The sequence below is a fragment of the Leptosomus discolor genome, chromosome 7, assembly GCF_034619465.1.
Source record: "Leptosomus discolor isolate bLepDis1 chromosome 7, bLepDis1.hap2, whole genome shotgun sequence".
Lineage (NCBI taxonomy): Eukaryota > Metazoa > Chordata > Aves > Leptosomiformes > Leptosomidae > Leptosomus > Leptosomus discolor.
Genome location: NC_141397.1, coordinates 57,861,999 through 57,883,912, shown reverse-complemented (window position 1 = coordinate 57,883,912; position 21,914 = coordinate 57,861,999). Strand labels below are relative to the sequence as shown.

The 21,914-nt window shown below is 44.6% G+C and overlaps 1 protein-coding gene across 1 annotated transcript in view; it reads left to right on the top strand.

Moving 5' to 3' along the window:
• Positions 1–21,914, top strand: part of LOC104350621 (calcium-activated potassium channel subunit beta-2) — a 50,735-nt gene that overhangs the window by 16,761 nt on the left and 12,060 nt on the right. Inside the window, exon 2 of the mRNA XM_009956522.2 lies at positions 18,458–18,568. Within this exon, the coding sequence (XP_009954824.2) occupies positions 18,458–18,568 (111 nt within the window). The remainder of the gene's footprint in view (positions 1–18,457; positions 18,569–21,914) is intronic.

Below are 21,914 nucleotides of genomic sequence, written 5' to 3'. Positions count from 1 at the left end.
GACAGTCTAATTTTGCACCCATGTTCTTTTTTGAGGTCAAGAGAAGTTTTGTCATAAACCCGGTTTGTTGGGTTTGCTGAGCCATTTTTCATCTGCCGGCGTTGCCCCTGAAGCTGCCATGGGACGGGATGGGACGGGATGGGATGGGCCAGCCACCACCACCAGTCTTTCAAAGTACATGTCAACCAGTTCATCCATGCAGGATGTAGGCAGATAAGCATATGGTAGACTTTGGATCATGCCTATCCTACACTATAGTGTGGACATACTATCCTGAAAATATTATTTAAATTCTTCTTCGAGGCCTGACGAAGGCCAGGAATCCCAGCTCCTCAGCGCTGGGTAGAGCAGTAAAGAAAGTCCAGCCCCAGCCCTTGACAACTCACAGCACACTCTAGTTTCACTTCAGGTGTGGCCCAGCTGAAAATATAGCAGCATGTTCAGTTCAACGCTGCCTCACCCGCTTCAGTGCATTACCTCTTACCCGACAAAGTAAATACCAGTTGTGAACAGGCTTTAAATGAGGAACGGGAACAGCCCAGTATTCTGGGGAGAAAAGGTCACAAGACATGCACAGTTTAATCTCATCCACTTTAGTGTATGAAAAAATTAAGATCTTGCAAAAAATTATGATGAAAAAAGTTAGTTCAGACTGGAAGGCTGAGTCCTTCAGGAGAAGTTCATCAGTTTTTGCCAAAAAGATTTAAACTTTTCCTAAAATAAGGAAATAGGCTCCATTGCAGTCCCAATGCAGTAGAGCAGACATATGTCTTATGCATTGTTTCTGTCAACATCTGATGTGAATCAGCATTGTTTGTTGCCCATTGGCTCATCCCAGAAATCAAGCATCTCCTCTCCCCGTAGGCAGCCTGAGCACACCGGGAACGTGAGCAAGCAGGAGTTTGGCACCAGCCTGAACCTCAGAGCTCCTTGATACAGCCACATAGACACAAAGCCAATCATCTGCCATGACTGCAGAGATCACAGGGCAGTTGCTTTGCTGGTACAAGTCAATGCAGCACTGCCAAAGTCAACAGAGGTGCCCTGATGGGCACCAAACCTGGGCAGTAAGCACAGAGAGAACAGATCCAGGTGGTGGCGAGAAAGAACAGAGTGTGGGAAGAGACAGCAAACACCAGACAAATAGGAAAGGAGAGGTAAATCAAGAAGTGACCTCAGGTTACCAAGCACAATATTTGAAAGAAACGGGGAAAAAAATACTTTGACAGAGAACATATAACTAAATTGTGGAGCTTCTTGGCTGAAGACACAATGAAGGTGACAATGTGAGATAGCTTGGGACAGAGGTTAGACCAGCTCCGAAACCTGCCCAACTGCAGGATACCAGGAGGGTGTGTGAGGTCCCACAGGCTGATCACAACACCCTTAGCAGCTTGGTGCAGGTCCATCCATACCTGTGGTTCCTCACACCCATCGCCAAGCACTCATCAGTGGGTGCCTGGCACTGAATGGGATGGACCTGGGCTTTCACTCAGCATCACTGCTCCTTAAACACCTCCCAGGAGGGAGAAGCAGAGGGCAGGTCACAGGCTGATGTAATTCAGCTCCACTGAAATCAAACCAGACATCAGGATGCAGCTAAAGGACTGCTGAACTCAATGCTGGATGGAGGGGAGTGCTGCTGAGTTTCATATGTGGTCCAAAGGACACTGAGGGGAAGAAAGAGAGAGATTAAAAGTTTAAAAAACATTTTGATAAAAAAACTCCAAGATATTGTCAAAAAGTCGACCAGAAGCCAAGATTTATCCAGATCTGCTCTTATTTAACCTTCAGCGTGAGATCAGGTCTCAACCTTTCTATTCTCGGTAACAGCTGATGAACGCAGTGTAAGAAGGTATTAATAAACTTCTGCCCAGCTCTTAGGTTAATACGGGGAAGAATTAATGGAGGTCTTAGCACATTCATATTTTCTAATTACGGCAGATGACTTTATTTATAGAAATAATAGGGAGAATGGAAATTGTCACTGACACCATGTCAATATACATAATGAAATCCAGTCATTTAATCGCATTACATTTCGCTAAGGAGTCCTATCAATAAAAGGCCTTTCTTAGTCAGGGTGGTTCAGTGATAGGTACATACTTTGTGTTAGAAAGCTATTAAGATTAATATTTTTTGCAGTGAATCATTGGGAAAATAAGTCATCTCTGACATACTTATTCTTGTGCCTCTGACCCTGAGAGGGACAGGGCTGGGGGGCAAATCTTTCCACTAGGAAAGGTGAAAAGCCCCTTGTGTAGCTGTCAGGTTTTCACGCTCCTTTCTGGACACCCCTTGCTTCCAATCCCCGAAGTATCCAAAATAATAAAATGACACCCAGACTATACTTTAGTAGCCGCTGGCCATGGCTAAGCCAGCTCATGCATCAGCTCTGCTTCATGCAGTGCACTCCTCTCTACCTCAATAAAGTACCACCAGTGCCTCTGTGGGAACAATACCATGCCATACCACTGAGATAAATAAGGCATAATTTTAAACCTTGATATGTTTACACCTCCAAAGAGAGGGTGAAAGCCCTATAAAACTCCTGCTAAAGGAGACATGGCTGTTCAGATCGTTTGCAGTTTGTTAGGTAAACCCTGAATACAGTTTTTATTGGGAGCTGCTGGGGTTTAAGCAGGCTTTGGACTGACTGTGGCTGTTTCTCAAGGTTTTAAAATACATTTCATAATGTTCAGTTCAGACAGGCAGCTAGGGAAGTTTGGATCTTTTCTCTCAGAAGCAGGGAAATATAAAATAAAGCTACAATTATGGTGACAGATGGTATGTTATACACAGAGCATTGCTAGTAATCTTGTTCCTTGCACACTGAAGAAGGAGATCTGGACTGATGCTGAAAAGCCAAGAAAGTCCTCTCGTTCTCTCCTGTTCTTCCAAAACTGTCTTTCCTAATCCATTCTGATCTTCCAAAGCTATCAATTTGAATTAATGAAAACAGAGCAAGGAAATGTTACTATTTCTATTAATTATAGAGGCAGGTTTGTGCAATAAACAGAATTAATATCCCTAAAGTGCTGCCTAAGTACCTATAATTCAGCTGCTCCGCTCACAACTGCAGCATCTTCTTCATGTTGTTTTACAAATTAGCAAACCTGAAATCAGCAGCCATGTGCAGCGTGATGACATTTAGGTTAACCATGGGGGATCTGATCTGCTGAAATCCACGGGTGGTCTTCCAGCGCCGCTTTCCACTGCAATTGTGTTACACCTCCCAAATTAATACTGCTAGATGAGTTCCATGTGTTCCATAGAAGTAAAAATACAGATGCTTAGGAAATACTTATTGCAACTCCTGGTACTCTTCCAAGCACTGCCAAGCTAACCCTTGGGCAGTGCTTTTTCAGAGTTGTGCAGAAAGGAGGTCCAGGGCACTCCTGGAGCCAACCTGACTTTCCAGACCAGTATCTGGTTTGTATTTACTGCCGGTACAGAGTGTAAGAACCTGCATGTGGATGTCTTTGCTCAGTGGCCAATGCCCAATATTTGCATACCTCACAGGAATTCATTTTGTGCATCAAAGCCTGCAGAAACAGAACCAGGTGGGCTATCTCCTAGTCAGTCCTTCCTCTCCCACCACCTTAATGCTGATGTTGGAGTCCTGTGGCAGGACTGACAGTAGCAATGAGGTGGGTGAGCATCTTCTGTCACCCTATGGTCACCTTCACATCAGACCAAGCCTGGGACTAGAAAGCCCCAGAAGGAGCTGACTGCCGAAAGCACTGTTTCTCCAGCAGTGGTGAGGGAAGCAAGAGCTTTCAAGGTGGTGGTAGAAGGAAAGCAAAATTCCTGAGGGCATAAAGGGAAGATGAAAATGTGCAGAGTGATGGTCATTTTTGTTCCACTCCAGCTTTTCACCTTCCAGATTAAATAAACATTGCTTTTCTCTGCACCTGAGTGAGAGGAAGCAAATTGCCAACTCCCAGTTGGCAAATGCATTTGACAGCAGGGCTCCCACAAGGAGCTCAGAACTTTGCACCAGCAGACTGGTTTGAGTGGGGAACGCTCTGGCGACTGAAATACTCCGGCAGGAACATTTTCCAGTAGCCGTAAGGCACCAATAGCAGATCACTTCTGATGGCAACATGTTCTGAGAGCAAATGACTCCACCAGGATAAAGAAAAAAAGAAAAGACATTTCCTTGGGTGCAAAAGGTTGATTTTCCATGTACTTATATATCCACTACTCAGAGAGCTGCTGGTGTTACATTTTAAGCATCTGACTCAGGCATTTGAGTGGAAAGGCGATAAAATACTTGACTTTGATTGAATATTGGACTTGAATTTCTGTTGTGGCGAAAGGTAAAAATAAATACAAACAGTATGAAGAAATCAAAAAGCTACTATTGGACAAAACGCTGCATGTCATATTTCAAATCTTTACAGCTACTGAAAAAGTCTTTTTGGCTGGCATGAAGATCGAAATTCAGGTTTTGAGCATTCTTTCAGCAGGGATTATGTTTAGATACTGAACCTCCTGCTAGTTTAAGGGTAGTATTTCTTCAATTACGTCCAATATTAGTCCAGCTGTTAGGATTTCCCAAGGGATCACAGCAAACTGAAGAAATGTCGTTGGTCTGGTGCTGACAGGTTCTTTGGCATTGCCCTACCCCTTCACTTGCTTCTGCATTCAGCTCCTGACCTCTCTGGTGTAAATAAGAAAAGAATCAAGTACCTAGTCTTTTCTGAAGTACATATCAAAGAGCATTGAAATGATAGACTTCATTAGGCTTGTACATCAGCTTTAAAAGAATACAAGAAGCTGAGCTGTGGAATTCGTGACAGCATTTCCAGTGTAAGGAAAAGGAGCAGGTGGGGGTGAAAGTTATATTTTACACCCTATGAAATAAAAATGCAGCCCATGTTACAGCAGCCTCTGATAATGTTTTCTGTAACGGAATTACTACTATCAAATTAATATGAAGAAAAGCCCCTCTGAACACATTAGAAGGAAGACTACCAGCTTTTATTCACCTACTACACTGTATTACAGCAAGAGACACTCAGGTCTTACAATAGGGCCAGCTCATGTCTCCTGCCTGGTGTTAGCTGGTATCTTAACAAGTTTTCCCAAAGGTATCGTTGCTTAAATTGATCTAAATAAATTGAAGAATTTGAATACCAGCAAGATAGGACCTTGAGAACATCTACATATGAGAAACATTTTTGGTTAAACTTACCTTAACAGCCTCCTCAGTCACAAACTATGCTGTAAAGCACCTTTATAATGAGATACACACCCACTGTATCCCGTAGGAGGTGGAAATGGCCTTCAAGATTTCAAGGTCAATGTGAAAACACAGCTTTTCTGCATTTTGATTTGAATGTAGTTCACATGATTACTGGGATTCTTAGGAGAGACAGAGGCAGAAAGAGCTTTCATAAAAGAAGCAAAAAGGGTAAAAATTAACAGGCAATTTTTAAACTGCCCTAAAAAGTAGATAATACAGACATAACCCACGTGTTCTGATTTTCAACATCTATTTCCTGGTTTCATTAATGGCAGCTATCAAATGCTTAGAAAAAGTCTTTTGTGGTTGGAAGGAAGATAGGTGGAGGCTGGCCAAATGATGGACACTTTCTAGAAAAAAAAACAGAGAAGGCAGATGGTGCAGGGTATATCTGGTGGTAATTGTTTGAACAAATCCCGTCTGTGTGGTGCTCAAGGGTAGAGGCAAGCTCTTGGTCTCTGGGCAGGCCTCTAGCGTGTCTTCAGTGCACGTTTTAACAGCCAGAAGCTGCTTTTAATCACCCATGTGACACTTGGGGTATTAGGACACTGCATTTTGTCTTGAATCTGATAGTTCCTGTCATTCAGCAACTGCTGAGTGGCAGCTGGCCAGCATCAGCAGCAGAGCCCTGCTGCCCAGAGCAAAGCCCGCAGAGTAGGGGAATGTTCGATCCCAGTGAAGTGCCACAGGGCTCTCCAGGTGGGGAGTCTCCCCAAGACAGAGATGGGATGTTCGTCTGACTGTCACTCCTTCATAGTGAGGAGTTTTGTGCCTACAGCAGATGAACCACTTCCCACTTTGCGAAGTCCTTTGTGTTGCAAGAACCAGTCCCCAACTCACCAGCTAGCTTCCCTTGAGTGTGTGAAAGGGGATGATGCAGGGAGCTGCCCTTTGACTGAGAAAAGTGAGAGCTTTTTTTCTCGACAAAGGATACAACACATGTGGACATCACACAGACCCATGGCGTGTCCTGGACACCACCACTGTGTAAAGAAGTGTGAGAGGGAAGCCACCCACCCACACTAAGGTGCCCATCCACAGCCTTGCAGTTCCCCCCCAGCAGTGGAGCAGAGGAGTGAGGAGCAGGATGGCTGCTGAAATAGCGGGATTTGCAGAGATTAGGGACCTGAGTTAGGATCTCTCCTGGATATGCAGCCTACCCTGGTCGTCAAAAACTGGACCACTGAGCAGCGATGTGGTGAGGTGAACCCCCCTGTGTAGGAGAAGTTTTTCAGTGCCAGAACTCTCACTTACTTTGCTAGAAAGGCAATTCTTGCTGGCTATTTTGCACTTGAACTTCTGTACCGAGGTGGGTATCTTCCAGGAGCTGCTACAAAATAAATTCCCACAAACGACCCAGCAACCAGAAATCTATCCCTGCATCCTGACTACTTCAGTGTGTTGCCAGTGCACAGTTTTGCTGCCACCAGTTCCTTAAGGCATTTTTGCCCAGCACTGTTGAAAAGGAAAACATTCACTGTGCCCTGGGGGAAATGAAGCGTGGAAGTCCCGTTATCACTGACAGAAGTTTTTCCTCTAATTCCCCATCTGCTCTTCTGAATGTTAACCTACAGTATTGGCACATAAGTCTAAATGATAAATAGGGATTCCAAATAGAAAGCAACGAAATATTAGTCAGGTAGGCTGGTGGTGTTTGCAAAAATATGATGTGGGCGCTCATGTTTCAAGAAAGGGAAATTATAGGACAAAATTATGTTGTTATGTTATGTTGATTGAGGGAAAATGCTAGCACAGAATAAGACAAAGTAATGGGTCAAAAACAGATTTTTTTTTTTTTTTTGATCTTTCTTCCATATGGAATCCTGCACAGCTCCTCCTTCTTATTCTTATTGTTATTTGTGTTTAGCTGCCAAGTAAAACAGCACACGAGGCAAGAAATCTGAGAAGAGAGTAATAATGTGATGCATAGTGTTAACTTGCTGCTTTTGGAAATAGCCATTTATCTTGGTTAAATGAAAGCTTAGTGCAAGTGCTAAGCCAAGTAATCATGATTAGGGAGAGAAAAAGACATTCACCTCCTTGGAAACTCAATACTCTTCAACAGTAATAGCACTGCAGTGACATTGTTCGAAGCTGGACGCTTGCTGTAATTAATATAGATTATTGCCATATGAGAAATGGAAGCGTCTGTGCCTGCTCCTACCATTGTTTTCATTTCTAGACCAGTTATGAGACCAAAATACATTGGGGTTTTTGTTTCACGGACATGGCCCCTTCTCTGTTCTGAGTGTTCCACTGGCCTCAGAGGACTGCAGAGATTTTGTTCTTTTTGTTGGTTCAAAACTGCGTAGAGGGCATATGTACACTGTTCTCTTATACAGGCTTTGCTTTTGTTCTTTCTCATTATCTTTCTTCCTGACTCCCAAGAAAAATTGGTTTTATGCTAAAAAGTATATTACAAGAACAAATCTATAAAGATTCATGAGCTCTCAAGCTATTGGTTTTCGAAGGAGGCTAAATCTGCATCTGTACTGTCCGGTGTATCACGCAATGAACTCATCCAGGTGATTTAGTGCTTACACTGATTTTTGACCTAATAGACTAGTGCGGCACTGTACTAAGCCCAGCTTATCAGCCTCATCTCAGTAGTCATTTGACTCATTGACTCTGCCAGGTTTCCTATCCACTTCATACCATACTTCCGTAGATTTCATTACTACTTTTCTGCAGGACGCAGCCATTCCTACTCTCTCTTGTGTGTGCACATCACTATTATTTTTTATCTTGTGTTCTCTGTCTTTCTAATCCTCTGCCTCACTGTAACACACTGAATTTCTAACTTTCTTCCAGTCTTGCTCATCAGGCTGGATTTGATATGTACCCTAACTATGAATGGATCCATTAGAAATCCTTCCTCCTTCTTACGCTGGAACCTGTTCTCTAGGGCATGCACCTTCCCTGTAGGAATTAGGATTTTGCATTGGTTTTCCAATCAGGCAGTAGGTTTCTGTCCCTAATATGTGACTTTGAGATCCTTATCTGTGGGCAAAGAATACAGGGAGCTCCACGGAGCACGTGTGTGAGTTCAGAGGTCTGTGGAGGTACAGCCATATTGTACACAACTTAGATTCCATAGCAAATAGGCAGCTGCCTCTACAGAATTGCATTTAAAAAAAATAAGAGCACTCACAGTATTCAATTCTGTGAAAATTACATTAAATTTATGCATGAAAAAAGTATTTCCAGTGCTTTTCTACAGCACTTGGGCACAAAATTCTGTTTTGTGAATTTGACATGACAATTTATCATATTCAACTAAAAGGGCTACAGATGGTGAAGTCTGTGTCCTGAAAGGATGAAGAGATACCACAGAGTGTTTATGCTGCAGAATTTACCCTTTTATAATAAGACAAAGAGGAAAGATGCTTATGAGAGCCAAACTGGGTGTTTGCTTTGACCACGGATGTGCTTATTTCACAGCTCCATGCCTCAGTCATGTTGGTACGATGGAGATATTATACCTGTCTTTCCCCATCAAGCCCATTTCTTAGTTTTGAGGGAGGTAACTAATCTCTACCCAGTTGCTGTCATAACCAGATTTCTGAGCTGATGTGTTCAGTACTATTCACAACCTGTCTGTAGCCATCCGTCTGCATTCAGAGGTCCTCCAGCAGATCCAAGAGACCAGTCAGAGAGACCAGTGCAAAGACTTGAACTGCCAGGTCACACTGGCAGGGCTGATCCAGCTCTTCCCTGTCCGCTGTTTTGGATCAGATCTTTTCCTAACTTACCTGTACAAACCAGTGCAAAAGCAGCTGCCTGAAATGGCAAAGCAGCTTTATACCAATACCCAAAGCAGGAAGCCAACCAGCTTACTGGGGGTTGCAGTGCAGGCTGGTGGACTTGAGCACTGGTCTGAACCAAGGATGAAGCCAGTGAAGAGCTTATGCAAATTGCACCTTGCTCTGCACCTCAGTGTCACACCTGCACCTTTGCAGGAGTAACAGACATCTCTGGGTAATGGTCTTTAGAAAGATGTGACACGTGAAAACCTCAGCAGCAGTCTAGTATTCATGCTGACTGCCCACCCATTAGCAGTGTCCGTGTTCAACCAGCTGCAGTCTGCTAGATCCTTGTAAAAATTAACAAGCAGACTAAGTGCAGACTGCTGTATTTTGCCACAGAAAATAAAGTCAAACAACAGCTAAAATCGGGAAGGGGAGGGGGGGAAAGTGGAACAGAAAAGGCAGACCAAAGGCAACATAAGAGTTGTATTTATTTTTTAATCCTATCTCTTTTAGTGTCTGTGATGAGCGCTGTAACTAAAGGAATCTAACTGAATTAGAATTTCAATATGTCCTGAGCAGATTGGAGCTGTTTCCATTCATGAACAGCACGTCCCAGCTGTAATTGCCTGCTTGCTTATCCACACAGCTCTTTACAGCTAATCCAAATGTGGACTTAAAAATAAATAGCACCAGAGCATTCACTTCCCGCTGGGCAGTAGTTTTAGCTCGCCTCTGCCTTTTCTTTGTTCCAGCTGGTGCTCTCAATGGCACAGGGACTGACTCAAAGGAGATAAAAGATGATTGACCCACTGAAGGAATTAGGTGGGAGAAAAACCGCTCCTGCCGTATCTGCCCTGCCTGTTCATGCTTTTCCTCTGGGTGCTGTTTTGCGTCTGGTTATCTTTTTCTGCCCTCACCTCTCTCCCCAGACACACCACTTGTGTGATCGGCTTCTCCTTCACGGCTTCCCTAAGGGCTGCTAGTGCCCTCTCTGTCCCCAGCAGCGTATCACCCTTCCCCTCTCTGTGCTCCCGCCCACAAACACACCATCAAGGTTTTAGCACTACTTTCCTGAAATGAAACACTCTCTTCAGGGATATTTAAAAACCGTGTACTTCTCAGATCAGGTCTTCTCTGGAGGAGTGTAAAGCTGAGGCATAGCTGCCCTAAGCTGGAGCTGGAGGGGATGGGCCCACAGATGGATCTTGGTGCTTCCACAAAGCTCTGCCTTTGCTCTCTGACATGGAAATCTGTATGTGTCTTGGCTCTCCTCCCTCCTCACTGGGTGGAAGCTGGTGGTCTACCACCTTTTAGGCTTTTTTCTCCACTACATACACTGCAGAATTCCTGGGAGACTTTGGCCGAGTCTCAGCAGTCTCTGTGCCTGTAAAATGGCAGTGCAAACAACCCTGTTGCTTCAAAGTTTGGAGTGTAAATCTCAGGGCCCTGAGATGACAGTGGTGCAGGGACATATGAGTCAAGTCAGAAGCCACTTCACTTCAGCATAGTCAGAGCTGTCCAGCTCCCACTATGCAAGCAATTATTCTTAAAAATAACTTTTTTTAGTATCCAAAAGAGTCTCCTCTAAGATCTGGTATCCATAAAATCTCAACTGTGGAGAAGGTAACTCCCTCTTGATGACCATCAAAGAGACTGAGTCCAGCATAGAGCTAGAGCTGGAAATATCTCCTAGCCCTGGGAGTGGAGGAGCAATGCAGCAGTGAGCCTCCACTCTGTCTCCTTTGTCAACCTCTGTCCACTTCCCACTGGGTTCATCATGGCATGATTGTAAGACTCAGAGCATCTTCACTGCCACCCGTATGCTCCTAGTCACCCAGCCTGGTCCAGGGCCACCAGCTCTTCTGGTGCAGTGCAGCACCCAAGGTGATATATCCCTCTGCAATTACAGAGAATTGTGATAACATTTAAAAGAGAGCGTCAAGTGAGGTAATGCAGCACTTTCATTGCCTTCATTCTCACCCCCAGGATCCTTCCTCATCAGTGTAATGTTCCTTTGTCTTCAACAGAGCAGATCTCCTCATAAAACTCTCTTGGCTCAACTGACTAGAGGCATGTTGAGAGGGGTGACCCAACACCTGCCACTGCTGCACCCCCTCCCAAATCCAGCCCGTTTTACAGGCACGTTGTGCCCTTCTCTGAAGGCAGGGAGCAGCCAAGATGATGAATATAGTTCTTGTCCAATGTGTCACTTGCTACGTAAATTCAAATTCAGCACAGGAATCTAAAAATGTTTGCAGAGTCCTGACAGGCAAAAGGGACAATTATCCTCAGCTGTTCCTCACAAACGTTGATCCCTGGCGACTGCAAAGTGCCGAGAGGCAGTGCCTCGTGCTTGGATTGCAAACTCACCAGCACCAAAACATGAGGATGGTAAGAAGGGCTGGCTCTTTAGTAGATGCTGTGCTACCTGGAGATGGGCTGAAAGTGTCCTCTGCCAGGTACAGTGGTGGGACTAGCACATCCCTTGTACAGATGAGGAAGATGAGACCATAGTGTCAGACTTCTCCAAGGTGGCCAGAAGGTCGCCAAAGAAGAATAGTTGCTTACAATGAGTCTCTTGCTTACAATGACAGTAGCTCCCTCTTTGTAGCTGACCTGGGGACACAGGAATTTCTTCCAAAATTTAATGTTCCAATCAACTGAATCAGAATAATTAAGACTAATACAGTGTGGCCAAGGTGAGTGAAACAAGTCATTACGGTGATGGTAATGTATAGGAAGAGGCACCGGGAAAAAGAAAACTAAGAGAAAAGAAAAGAAAAAAAAGAAAAAAGAAAAGAAAAGAAAAGAAAAGAAAAGAAAAGAAAAGAAAAGAAAAGAAAAGAAAAGAAAAGAAAAGAAAAGAAAAGAAAAGAAAAGAAAAGAAAAGAAAAGAAAAGAAAAGAAAAGAAAAGAAAAGAAAAGAAAAGAAAAGAAAAGAAAAGAAAAGAAAAGAAAAGAAAAGAAAAGAAAGAAAAGAAAGGAAGAAAAAGTGGAGAAGGAAGTTAAAGTTTAAAAGATCAGGAAGAACAAAGACTATAAAGTCTACAGCCATGCTGTGTGGGCTGCTCAGACTCATACTACGAAGGTAGCTCTTGGGAAAAAGGAAGCCTGGGGATGAAAGACATCATTAAATGGCAAGGCTTGAAAGTTTTTTCAAAACACATAAAACCAGCACTGGAGAAACAAACATCATGAGATGAAAACCTGGAAGATTTAGAGGTTACTTTGGCGTATTTAATTTTGAAGTGTGAACATATTGCATGCTGCCATGTAGCGAAGAGCTATGGATACCTCAGCCTTTCTGAATATCTCTCTCCCTCCTGTATATACTGGCAAGTTAACAATCGTAAAGGATGACTTGAAGTTAAAAGAAATTTTGATTTTGAGAACAAACCCAAATGCCACTGTGTTCCACACACAGCTAAGCTGCATCCCCATGTGATGGCTTCAGTTGGCATCGGCAGCCCCATTCTCTTCCTCCTTTGGACATGAAGTGTCCTAGACATGCCTGTGCCATGGGAGCCCACCAAGACTGCTCTGGGTCCTGGGGGTCTCCCTCATTCAACTCAAAAGATAGATGGCGAGCTCAGCTATAAGCTCTGAGCTCCGGGGAGATTTAGGAGAAGGGCCAGACATAGAGGTGAATTCATTGATGAAGTATCATTAGCTATCAGTCTTCCTAAACTCTTGTCAGTACATAAACACCAGCTGCCCATTATCCATTTTCCCTTTGCCATAATGAGGAACCCTAAATTCAAGGTCATCTAGCAGTTGGATTAGTCAGTTAGTACAGCCAGAACTCCTGAGATGCTCCAACAAGATCAGTTATTTATGTCACTCTGTCCTGCACCGTGCCCATTAGCTTGCAGTACAGTAAAGTCCGGTCACGAGGCAGAAATACAACATTTGATATTTCTGTTGCTGCTTCACAATGCAGTGTTGCTGCTGACAGAGCATTAAATGTTCCCTAAGTGGTAACTGTCTTCTACTAATGCAGACGCATTTCTTTTATGAGTTAGCTTATTGTGGTTCTTCTTGGTCCATGCTTAATGTTCTTCTGTTATGGCTGCAGACAATTAGGATTAGGGCAAGTAGATACCGTGCTCAGATGAAGACCTACAGAGAAAACAGATATTTTGACTACACAAGAAACACTGCCCTCTGAATTATATCAGAACAGGGGAATTGCCAGCTAGGTGTTCACCTGGTTTCAGGTTTGCATCTTCAGTGCTAGTGTGTGAGACCTCCCTTGGTACATGTGTATTGGGGCTTTCATGTCACACCACAGCCAGAGCCACAGTGGGTCTTTCTCAGATATCCCAGGCAGATGCCTGCTCAATTTTTACCACCCAGCTGGGTTTCTCCTCACCCTCTCCCTGGTGTAGCTCTGCTTCCATCCACCCCTTCATGTTGCCGTGGAACATACTTGGGAGTCAGACATTTCAGGCATTGGTTTTAGTCCTGGGTCCAGCTGTTAAATTCTTTCAATACCAGGACTAGAAAATTCCCCTGGATCATCTCCTGAATCAGACAGGGGCATCTTAATACACTAGTTACCTTCCCATTCTGCCTGGGAAACTCTCCATGCACTAAGGCACCTGAATGCCAGACTACCTGGCAGAAATTCAACAGTCCATTTTATTTTTTTCTCCCATCCTTCGTCACACAATACTTGTCTCTTTTTTCTGGCTCAGCAAAGCCATAAGAAAACATACTATCATCAGACATAGGCGTGGTTAAGACCTGTTGGGGCATAAAGTCTAATTGTCTATATTCAGTAAATTCACCTCAAAGTGAAACACCATCCCCTTGCCTTTGATGCCTGGTTTCAGCCTCTTCCTTTTCGCATGAGCGATGGTGGGTGGGACCACCCCAAAAAAAGTCTCTCCAGCCATGAGAGAGACCAAATATCTCCCATCACTCAGCAGCAGCTGCCGTGTCTCTCCAAGAACTGGCACTGACTGCCATGTTGTAGCACAGGGAGAGGTTAATGTGTGGACTAGCAGAAAAACTTCAGGGCTCATGGAGAGCTGCCTCAGAGTTCAAATGAATCCTCTGGCTGGGAAATATTGGGATGAAACATCAAGAGCACTTGGCAACATGGACAGTGCAGGACGTGGGTGTATCCAGATGAAGCTTAAGAGGTCAGTGATTATATCTTTAGGTGAATGTTTGGCTTTTGTTGGCTTTTGATGACTCAGGGTGTCTTTTATGAGGCAAAATTAATGTACGTGCTTCTCTTTTTACAGTGGCCACATTGCCCAGGAAATGAAATGCTGTAAGGGCAGAAAAGCTCATTAGTTTGGTGCCATAAATGGTTCTCCAAGGTCTCAGAAACCCTATGATTAACATAGACAGGGGCAATTACATATAAACACACATATAAAAGCCAGCTTTCCATTTAAAAACATGGTCTGGAATATCCCTTTTTGGCTATTCACAGACGTGGTGACCTAGAGGTAAGGGACATTTCATACCAATCATGAAATAAACCAAAGCCTGAGGAAGGAAAGGAGCCAGCCAGGGTGAAAGTGAGGACAATAGAGCACGTAATACAGTTCCCAAGGTACCAGCTAAGGGATTTTGAGATTCACCCTCAGAATTACATCTTTTTTTTGGAATGATTTGAAGCAAATGCTGCTATAGCATTTTTTCTTCACACTGTAAACCTCTCTCAGGGGGTTGCTGTTGGGTGGACATGTTGACACTCCTTAGGATGGGGCAGAGTAGTTCTAATCTTACAAAAGCTATCTCAAGTCTTCATCTTGCAATGGCTGAAAGAATGGAAACCTTGTCAGGTTCCACAAAATTCACCAGAAGATAATGTTCAAGAGGAGGATGAGAACAGGGGAAGAGCAAGGAGTGGGTCAGCCCTGGGCAGACCCACTGCATCAGCATCATGAGCCCTTAGAGCTGCTCCTCAGCCAGCACAGAGCAGTGAAGTGCCCTGGGCACAGGCATACATGTATTCATAGGAGATGGTATACTCTGCCTTTCTCTCTTATACATTATGCATTTATTCAGAATAGACCCAAACACGAAGAACAAGGCATGTTTTGTAAAATCCAAAGCTTGGCCTCCTTGCCTGTCTCTGTGGTAACCTCACCAAGAGACAACCATCTTGATACCATACTGGGTAAATAATGATGGAGACAACGATGTTCAGACAAAGTTGAGCAGAAAGCCCAGAGTCCAACCCAGCATCCTGACTCTAGCAAAAGTCACACCAAGTACAGCAGTTTGCTGGTGACCTGCCCTGTAGGAATATCCCCTACAGACTCCTGATAGTCAAAAAGCAGCTTGAAGCACCTCTTCTAAACTGTTTTTAACAGGTATTGTCATGACTTTAGGTGCTCCATCTGTTCAAGCAATAGCACAATTCACTTTTACTCTAAATGCTAGGCTGACATCCCACAGTGATGAGTTTCACAGGTTGATTACTTGTTGCATGGCAAAAATACACTGCCCACGGATGACTCAAAGAGGAATGGGCAAAAAAAAAGTGGTGCTACTTCCTCTTTCAGAAAAGACAGAGGGGAGAGGGAAGGAACAGGGTTCACAGCCCTGCCTTGGGACTAACTCAGGGGAGGAGAAAGGCATGGAAGTTTGCTAACTGACCTGGTGGGGCAGGACATGGTCATGTAGGTTGCCACTGTTCTAGGTTACAAGTCCTGCAAAAGCCTTCAAAGGAGGGTCTTGCGGAGTTTGTATTGTTAGTGTTTTGCAAAAGGCTCTTACCTTACAGCTAACCCCCGCCTAAAGGAACCATGGACTCCAGTTGCTTACACCTCACCTCTGGAGTGGCTGCTGTGATGTCATCAGTGTTACAATTTTACACAAAATTAGGTGTGCAATTGTGTGTTAAATAGTGCTGGTTAGCTTGGATTGCCCAACTAACGAAGCAGGCAGCATTAATCCTATCACATATGGACTGCTCCAGGGCACTGGCACTATAAGGGAGTCTGAAATCACTCTGACTTTGTGGGAAGAGAGACACCCCTTTTCCTCCTCTGGCATCCCTTCGGTGGGACAGACCCTGTTTGCCCAGGTCTTGCTGCAACAGTGCTCCTGCAATTTGCTCTAGAGCTTGCAAATCTGCCTCCTTGCCCAGGCAGTTCTGCCCCAGTGTTCCTGTAGACTCAGACAGGTGGCAGAAGCTGCTGATCACCTTTAATATGTACCTAAGTTTTGCTTAATTAAGAACAGACTCTCTAATAGCATTCACCATCATCTCCTGACAGCTCTGGGACCACTCGGGCTGTGACAGCACAGCCAGACAGGCTTTACTGTCCTGCAGCTCGCGTGTGACATCCTAAAGGGTGCAGTGGCAAATATGTGGGTTTTTACAATAGTCCAGCATTAACGGACTCAGCCTGGGACAGGTCTCAATCCAATATCTGATGTGGCCTCCAGGCCCTTGGATAGTTGCTCTGAGCCCTACTGCATTGCTCAGTGCAGAAACACCAGCTTGTTCGGTGCAGCCTTGGCGGTCGCTGTCGTGCTCTCTGAGGTAGTGTGGGTGCAATCTTACACGTCAGCGTGAGGATTAGGCCCCAGGTCCTGCAACCCAAATTTCTGTCCATTGTCGCTTTAAAAACACTTCTTAGTCAGTGGGTATATTGATTAGATCCTGGCAGATGCTATCTCAGCTTCTAAACTATAGTTATTTCAAGGAGGAAGTGCCTTGTCTTATTGTTTATTCCCCAATACTTAACTACAGCGGTTGTAAGGAAAGAAAAGAGCCTTTTTAGGCTCTCAAAGCTGCAGTGATGACCACAGAGCCAGGGAAAGGGCTGGGGGAGATTCCTCCCCTTCTACCTCCCTTCTTTTGGACCACCATCTTGTCCAATTTGCTGTCCATGTATGCAGCACTAAAGCTTTGTTAAATATTACCATTGCTTATTTCAAGCAAGGTCCCTGCCTTCAAGTTCCAGTCCCAAGCCAGCATTTCTGAGCATGGCAGCAGGATCCCAGAAGGGTGGAGGTGACAGGGTTACCAGTTTGCCCAGCCAGCTGCCCAACCAGGGTGTAAGTTTGGCCTGGGTCTGTGTCATGAACTCCACAGATGGAGAGCCCTGTCCCTCGGCACCCATCAGCCTGTCTGCATATGGATGGATTTTTGGCTCCCATCCACATCAGTTTTCCCCTGCAGCCACTTCTACAGGATTTAAGTATTCTCCCAAGTTCACCACTATGCAAATATTGAAATTAGCCCTTTGCATGATTATGTAGACAGTGACATTACAGACTTCTTCAGGCCAGAAGCACTGAGGAATTCATGTGCCTTCTCTGCTGACAGCATCAACGGTCAGGTTTATTTCTCAGTGAGCTAAAGAATGGCCCCCAGTGCTGAAAAACTATGGCATTAAAGTACTCGGTATCTGTAATATTTCTTTTTTTTTTTCTTATGCTTTTCTCTAAATGCAGTAAAGGCACAAATTTCTGTGCCATGAAATAATGCAAAATACAGGCCTCACCAGCAAGAGCCCAATTGCCAAATTTTAACAGAGCTTAAATAAAGCCAGGAGCAGTTTAGGAGGAGCTATGAAAGGAGCTGTAGCCTCACTAGCAGGTCCAATACAGCCTATGCTTCCAGGCTGGCAATGAAGTTACCAACTGGAAAGAAGGCTGTTCACATTCAGTTGATCTACAGTAACCAAAATTTTCTAGGAGTGACATAGATTTAGTGAATGTGCCTTGAATCAGGGCAAGAGAGCAGCAACACTTCTTGAGATCCTTTCAACTCTGTATTTCCAATTCTATGAGATCTAATTGAAGTACAGGGTTCAAATTCCATCCTTAAAATGAAACCCCTCAGACTTTTCCCCTCTTTAGAAGACCCTGAGAACCTGAGAGAAGGCAGCAGGTCTCATACCCTGCTGTGAAACAAAGAAGCCCCGGGACGGGAATCTAACTGGTCTGGCCAAATGGCCTTGGGACGGTAATTTCTCTGTAGGAAAAGACATCTTTGTCACATCAGTTACATTTCCACAAAATGCTGCGTTTACATCTCATACTTGTGCCTGATTCAGACACCTTCCTTGAGAGCCTCACCTTACTGAGAGCTGCAGTACCACCAAAAAACTGTAATGAACCTGTATGTGCTTAAACAATAGGCACTTTTTCTCCCAAAAATTCTGCCATAAGAAAGTTGGATGCAGCTATTACTTAAACTACCGATGATTTCTTGTCCATGGTGCAAATCCTTTGCAGTGTGGAGTAGAGCTAAGCCTGATTAGCCAGTATCACATTTTACCAGTAGGGCTGATGAGATTTATCCTTCATTCCCACACACTGATGTGCCATCCCCATTATTTTACATCTCATCTTGAGTTAACCAGACAGTCCATCTTCAGACCACACTTGGCATGGCCACAGGGGGTTTGGCACACTGGATATAATGTGGTCTGCCACGTTGGACCAGCAGTGACAAAAATTATCCCTCTTCCCTCAGGTCCTTCCATCGTCCCACTGCAGCAAGCAAAGCCAACACTGGGCAACCCTCTAAAATGTTTATTTGGACCAGTGGCCGGAGCTCTACATCTTACAGACATGATGAGAAAAGGTAAACGGCATCTACGCTGACTGTCTCTTATGGGTTTGAATCTTTAGCACTGTGGCCTGTAGCTTCTCTTCAGTGGTGGCACTAGACAAGTAGAAGGGATGCAAAGGGTTCGCCCCTTGCCTCTCCCCACCCCACCCCACTGGCTACTGCTCCACTGATGACAGGACGAGTTGATGAGTGCCAGGGTTAACGTGCCAAGCCAAAACAGAGCAGAGGGACAATGACAGAGCCATGGCCAAAGCCTCCCTTGTTCCCAGGACATCAGCAGCACACCGTGACCATCTCTAAGGTCAGCACACACACATTGCACATTTAAAAGCACACTAATCCCCAGCCACAGATTTTCAGCCCCAGCTCCAACCCCTCTGAAGCCTTTACGCCTTCTGCAGCTGTCCTGCTTCCAGCCATCGGCCCACACTGCTCCTGCACCCCCTTCCAGACGATATACACACAGAGTGTCTCCTGTCCCCCAGCCAGATCATTGCCCTACATAACTTTTACATATATAGGTGATGCATCCAGCTGTCAGAGATGTTTTCTGCTTACATGTATGCATGTGTGAGGATAAGTGTGTGTACAACACATTGCACAATACCCGGGGGATGACAAGTGGCTTAGAAGTGAGCTGGTAGCCCACCAGCCCACTTAAGTGGTGTTACTGGAGGGAATAGGCTGAAGGAGACAGAGGAATAAATGAGTTACTGGATCTCCCAGGGGAGCAGGGAATTACACAGAAGAGAAGAAAAGTGAAGGAGAGGTTTTAAGTCTGCAGACAAAGGCAGCAGACTTGGTTGGAAATGAAAGAAGTTAAATATCATTGATGAAAGAACAATTGTCAGTAATGTTTAGACTCATCCTTCCAGAATCTCTCTCCTTTCTAGTGAGATTTGCTGGACAGCTTGTCTTTTCACAACCGGACACATTTCCCTTTCTTTTCTTTCCTTTCCCACTTCCCTCCCTGGCCTCCTCTCCTTCAGTTCCCCTTGCAGTCACTATTAAATGTAATCACAAAAAATCAGACTCCAGTGAAACAAAAACAGAGGTCAATATATCTACAGTGCCAATTAGCAAAACACACTCTTCAGTTATTCTAATGAGACATTACAGCTTGCATCTGCTTGAGAAAACGCACTCCTGAGTTCAGGTAGCAGAGCTGCCCTCAGGATGCCAAATTTCTTTGCAGAATTGGCCCATTTGCTGAACTTTTCTGCAAAGGCTGCATAGGTATTCAGCTGTTTTGATAATCCAATCCCAAACAGGTATTTTGAAGCCACAAAGGCCAGCCTGGCAGCAGGTTTCTTGGACTTTTAGTTGGAGCTAGTTATCTAGCTGCCTCATGCACTTCTGCAAGTCTCTTTAATTGAATTTTCCCCAGGCTAATATTCGTCTGCATTAAAACATTGTCATGGACAGGATGGTCCAAGGTTTGACACTTGGAGGAGATATCTGCCTGTAGAGCCAAACGGAAGGAATTGTTCATACCCTGTGAGTGATTAGCAAAATGCTGGAGGGAAATGGAGGAAGAGAAAATGGAAATAGGAGAGTGCTGACCACAGCCGCAGGATTGCAGAAGAGAGGTGTGAACACAGAGCAAGTGTTACTGGTGGGAGAAACTCATCTGCCAGCGTCTGGCAGTGATTTTAACACATGTAAGGGCACCAGCAGCATCACTGTATCAAACAGGTGGTGCATTTTAGAGAAATGACTTCCCCTAAATGACCCTTTCCTAGGAGTTTTTGTTCTTTAAACTTCAGGCAGGAAGATTGTCATGTGGAGCAGCAAACTTGTCACTTAACACATGCTACAACCACAGACTTTTGAGGGATTAAACCAAAATATTAACCTATGCAGCAGCGGGTCACATGCTATAGAGGAACCGTCTCCTCCTGGGTGGAAGGTCTCTCTCAGGCATCTCTTTTTGCAGGATCAAGCCCAAAATGTATGTGTTTCATTGCTGGTTTAGACATCTGCCATTCCCCAACTGCCACCTTTTATGCTTCAGAAACCTAATCAGGTCCTTATTCTTTCTCAGCTGTCAATTAGGTTTGCCACAACATTGTAAACTTGGAAAACCAAAGCCCTTCTTTGGTTTGGTTCAGTTTAGTGGGGAAGAGGGAAGGAATTGAGTGAATGAAATCTGTTCATGTTGATAGGAATCCTTCTACAACCATCACTGACACTTTTGTGGGGGCTCCAGAGATTTCCTGTTGCCATAACTCTAATAACAAAAACTGATGCAGTTAAATACACCTTATAAAGAAAAATGTGAAGAAATTGGCTTCTGAGCAGGAAAGTCCCTGAGCATTGGGAATTCTGCAGGTAAAATACAGGAGGGTTTTTTGACCCTTGCATCCAAGGATTTCTGATATCAGTAAATGCCTCAACATGAGGTAATTTGAGTGACATCTGCATAAAAACTGTGATATCAGAGAAGTGAATGTGAGTTCAAAGTCACTCTGAATAATTCAGGCAGGCAGGTATCCCCATCTGACAAGCCCCATGACCATGCAGTGCCAGAGGAGGCAACATCTCCCTCAGCACCACACCATGGTCCATTTGCAAGGGAAGAAATTTTAGGGTAGGTAATTTATGTTTATTAAAAAAATAATAATAATAAATTTAAAAAATTAATTGCCGGTGCCTGATTTTTCTAGATTTCCAGTGAGGAAACTTGACCTCCTTTGCAGAGCTCCTAGATCTACCTAGTTTGGAGCAAAATCAGAACTGTTGTACTGGATCAGAAGAAGTATTACTTTAGCCTCTCCTGCTTTAAGTGGCAGTGCTCAGTTGCAAACTCTTTGCATACAAGACCACTCCTAATACATGCCAATAAACTAACCACATCCCCGGAGCTGTGGAGCCGTCCTGTGCCAGCAGAGCACAGAGATGTGCCTCATCCTTCACATAAATAAGTGCTAAGACCCCATGTGCCTCGTGATGGCAAATAAAGGTCTTGGCTGCAGCAAATACAGGCAACTCTACAGCAGGCATAGGACTTCTTTATTAAGGCCAGTAGGCTCAGACCGCCATTGCAACTCTTCTTGGCTGTCTCGTGTTCAGGCTAACATAACCTGGGCTGCCTGATTTCATCACACAGGGCCTCCCTAAGCCTTCCTCTGGAGATCACGTAAGGAGCTGCTGACCACATTGCAGAGGGATCCCCGCACTGCTGCTGTGCAGAGAGATATGGAGAGGGAAATCTCTGCTTTGTCCCCAGCAGGCACGATCGCAGCCGAGATTTCCTCTCTGGCAGTTGAGCACGGGTAGCGCAGCCAGCCCGTATCCTCTGAGCAATTTGGCAAAAGGAACATGGAGATTCAGCAGGGGAGAGCTTCAGTTCAGAAAC